Here is a 3,192-nt window from a genome sequence, read left to right as displayed (position 1 = left end):
GAGGGCATAAGTGATCACAGCCCAGCCCATATAACACTTATGCATACACCACCTAGGAAGAAGAAAGCTTTTAAGTATTACAATGTATGGAGTAAGCATCCAGATTTCTTGAGAATTGTACAAGAGGGGTGGCAACAGAAGATTAGTAGTTGCAAGATGTATCAAATGGTCAGAAAGTTAAAATTGCTGAAGACTAATCTGAGAAAACTGCATAATAATGCATTCAGCAACATAATGAATGAGGTGAAAGAAGATAGACTGAACCTACTGGATGTGCAAGCAAAGTTACAACTGAATCCACTGGACCTGAACCTCCAATAGAGAGAAAAGGAACTTGGGAGAAAATTCAAAAAAACCAGCTATCTAGCAGAAATGTTGTTACTACAAAGGAGCAAAGCCACATAGGTGAAACTAGGTAATGATAATACCACCTATTTTCACTCAATATTGAAATAAAAGAAACTACAGCAGTCTGTATTTCAACTGAAGGATGAGAATCAGCAGGTGCACCATAATCCAGAAGAAATGGCTGGTATTTTGTCAGATTCTATAAGCATATGTTGGGAGAAAATGAAGGAAGCAAACGAAAGACATATCTTGGTTTTTTACACTATGGTCACACTCTTACAGTTGAGCGGCAAGTCCAACTTGTAAAGCCTTACACTAGGAAAGAGGTAAAAGATGCAATGTTTGGGATCAATATTAATAAAAGCCCAGGGCCAGATGGGTTTGGCAGTGGATTTTTCAGAGATACTTGGGCCTTAACTGGGGAAGACATCACAGAGGCAATACTGGAAACACTGAGTACTGGGAAGATGCTGCACCAACTAAATGCTACTAGCATAGCACTGATACCAAAGGTGATCAATCCTGAGAATGCAGGACAATTTAGACCAATTGCATGTTGCAATGTGGTCTATAAATGCATTTCTAAAATGCTATGTAAGAGACTGAAACAAATATTACCAGCTCTGGTGAGTGACACTCAGTCTTCTTTTGTAAGTGGAATAACTCTAGTTCATAATGTTCTTATATGTCATGATTTAATGAGACATTATAACAGAAAAACCACTCCTAGATGCCTCGTGAAGATAGACTTAAGGAAAGCCTATGATATGATGAAATGGGAGTTTATAGAAGAAATGTTGCATGGATTTGGTTTTCCCATTAAGTTTATTCAGCTGGTCATGTTATGTGTGACTACCACTAAGTTCTCCATTAAAGTGAATGGGAATAGTCATGGGTATTTTGAAGGGAGAAGGGGCTTGAGACAAGGGGACCCCATATCACCCTTGCTATTTGTTCTAGTAATGGAATACCTGTCCAGAGTTCTGAAGAAGATGGGCAATCTACCAAATTTTAGGTTCCATCCTATGTGCAAAAAAATGCAACTAACACATTTGACATTTGCAGATGACTTGATGAAATTTTGCAAAGCAACTGAAACATCTGTAAAGAGAGTTATGGAAGCCTTACAACATTTCTCAGCAACAACATGATTGGTAGCAAATAATGACAAGTCTAACATATTCATTGTAGGGGTAGATGATGATATGAAGGAAAAACTATTGAGAATGACTGGCTTTGCATCAGATACATTTCCCATCAGGTATTTGGGACTACTATTGTCACCTAAGAAGTGGAACAAATTGGAGTGTCATCAACTGTGTCTTAAGATCACTGAAAGAATCAGAGGTACAGCAAACAAACATTTATCCTATCTTTGGAAGATTGCAAGTAATACAATCTGTTCTCTTTTCCTCACACAACTTCTAGGGTGCAGTGTTCATTCTCTCTCAAAGTGTGTTGAAGGAGGTGGATAAACTATATAGGGGGTTCTTATGGGGAAACACTGAAGAAACAAGGAAAATAAACCTGGTGGATTGGGAGAAAATATGTAGGCCAAAGGGGCAATGTGGACTGAACATTAAAGGCTATAAGTTTTGGAACTTAGCATCAGTAGGCAAACTCATTTGGTGGATTGTGGAAAAAACTGATTTGCTATGGGTGAAATGGGTTCATGGGATATATATGAATAATACTGATGATTTTTGGAATCACATACCACCAAGTGACTGTAGTTGGTACTGGAAGAAGTTGCACAAGATCAAATCTAGAATGACAAATTGGCATAGTAATGGCCATTATTGCTTGACTACTTCAGGGAAATACTCTGTGGGAAATGGCTATCAGGATCTGTTACGGGCTAGAGCAAAGGTGGAGACTGCTAATCTTATCTGGACTAGCATTGCTCTGCCAAAACACAGATTCATACTTTGGCTTGCTGCGCAGGAGAGACTACTTACTAAGGTTAGAGTACATGGCATGGGACTGAAGTGTGACACTATAGAATTTGAGTTATGTGCAGAGAATGAGGTGAAAGATGTAGTACATCTATTTCATAATTGTACTTGGACCAAAATAGTGTGGTCTGAAGTGCAGCACTAGTTGGGTATTAAATTGCAGAAACAAAAAGTGCAGGAAACTTTACTGGGGATAAAAAGCAAGAAATGGAGCAGGTTCAGGAAGAAAGTGTTGACTGCCATATATGGGGCAACCATCTACAACATTTGGACTGCTAGAAACCAGAAGATATTTAGAGGACACACTGTACAGAGCAAATTTATCTTTGGAGCAAATACAATATGTAGTTAGAGAAAGACTGAACATGTATAGGAGTACGAAGAAGGGTAGAAAATTTGTCCATGTTATTGATTCACTATGTAACTAGATTCTGAGGCTCACTAACTCTAAGCTAAGGCCAAGGTTATGAGTGCTCTTTTAGATGTAATTGCTTTTGTTGGTATGGTAACAATTCACATTTTATTGCCCAAAAAAAATAACTTTTTTGGGATAATTTTCTTTATATATAAAAACTGTAAAATGGAACTCAAATGATAGATTTAAAACTCTTTGAATTAAACTATACTAATGGATAGAATCAATTCTCCATTGTTGAGATGAATCTGCAGAATTGAAGAAGACTAGAGATTAGAAGAAGAAGGAGAAGAGAAATTGAGGAAGAAGAGAATTGAGGAAGAAGAAAGGAAACCTGATTTTCGTTGCCTTCTTCTCTCTCCTCTGACATTTTATAACAACTAACGCTGACGTGGTACGATCCTGGCCCTTGTTGCTCATTAATTGAAATGTAATCTCCGTCGTTGCTTTTAAAAGTTAGTTAATATACTCCCT

The 3,192-nt window shown here is 37.7% G+C and overlaps 1 protein-coding gene across 1 annotated transcript; it reads left to right on the top strand.

Annotated features, from left to right (window-relative positions):
- The first annotated feature begins 525 nt into the window (after positions 1–525).
- Positions 526–2,655, top strand: LOC132061139 (uncharacterized). Its single transcript, XM_059454004.1, has 5 exons — positions 526–532; positions 631–1,451; positions 1,594–1,695; positions 1,777–2,376; positions 2,467–2,655. The coding sequence occupies exons 1-5, from the start codon at positions 526–528 to the stop codon at positions 2,653–2,655; spliced, it is 1,719 nt and encodes a 572-aa protein (XP_059309987.1).
- Positions 2,656–3,192: the final 537 nt, after the last annotated feature.

The sequence above is a fragment of the Lycium ferocissimum genome, chromosome 6 (genome assembly GCF_029784015.1).
Source record: "Lycium ferocissimum isolate CSIRO_LF1 chromosome 6, AGI_CSIRO_Lferr_CH_V1, whole genome shotgun sequence".
In the NCBI taxonomy this organism is placed as follows: Eukaryota; Viridiplantae; Streptophyta; class Magnoliopsida; order Solanales; family Solanaceae; genus Lycium; species Lycium ferocissimum.
The sequence above is the reverse complement of the archived record's forward strand: the minus strand, read 5'-3'. Positions and strand labels throughout refer to the sequence as shown.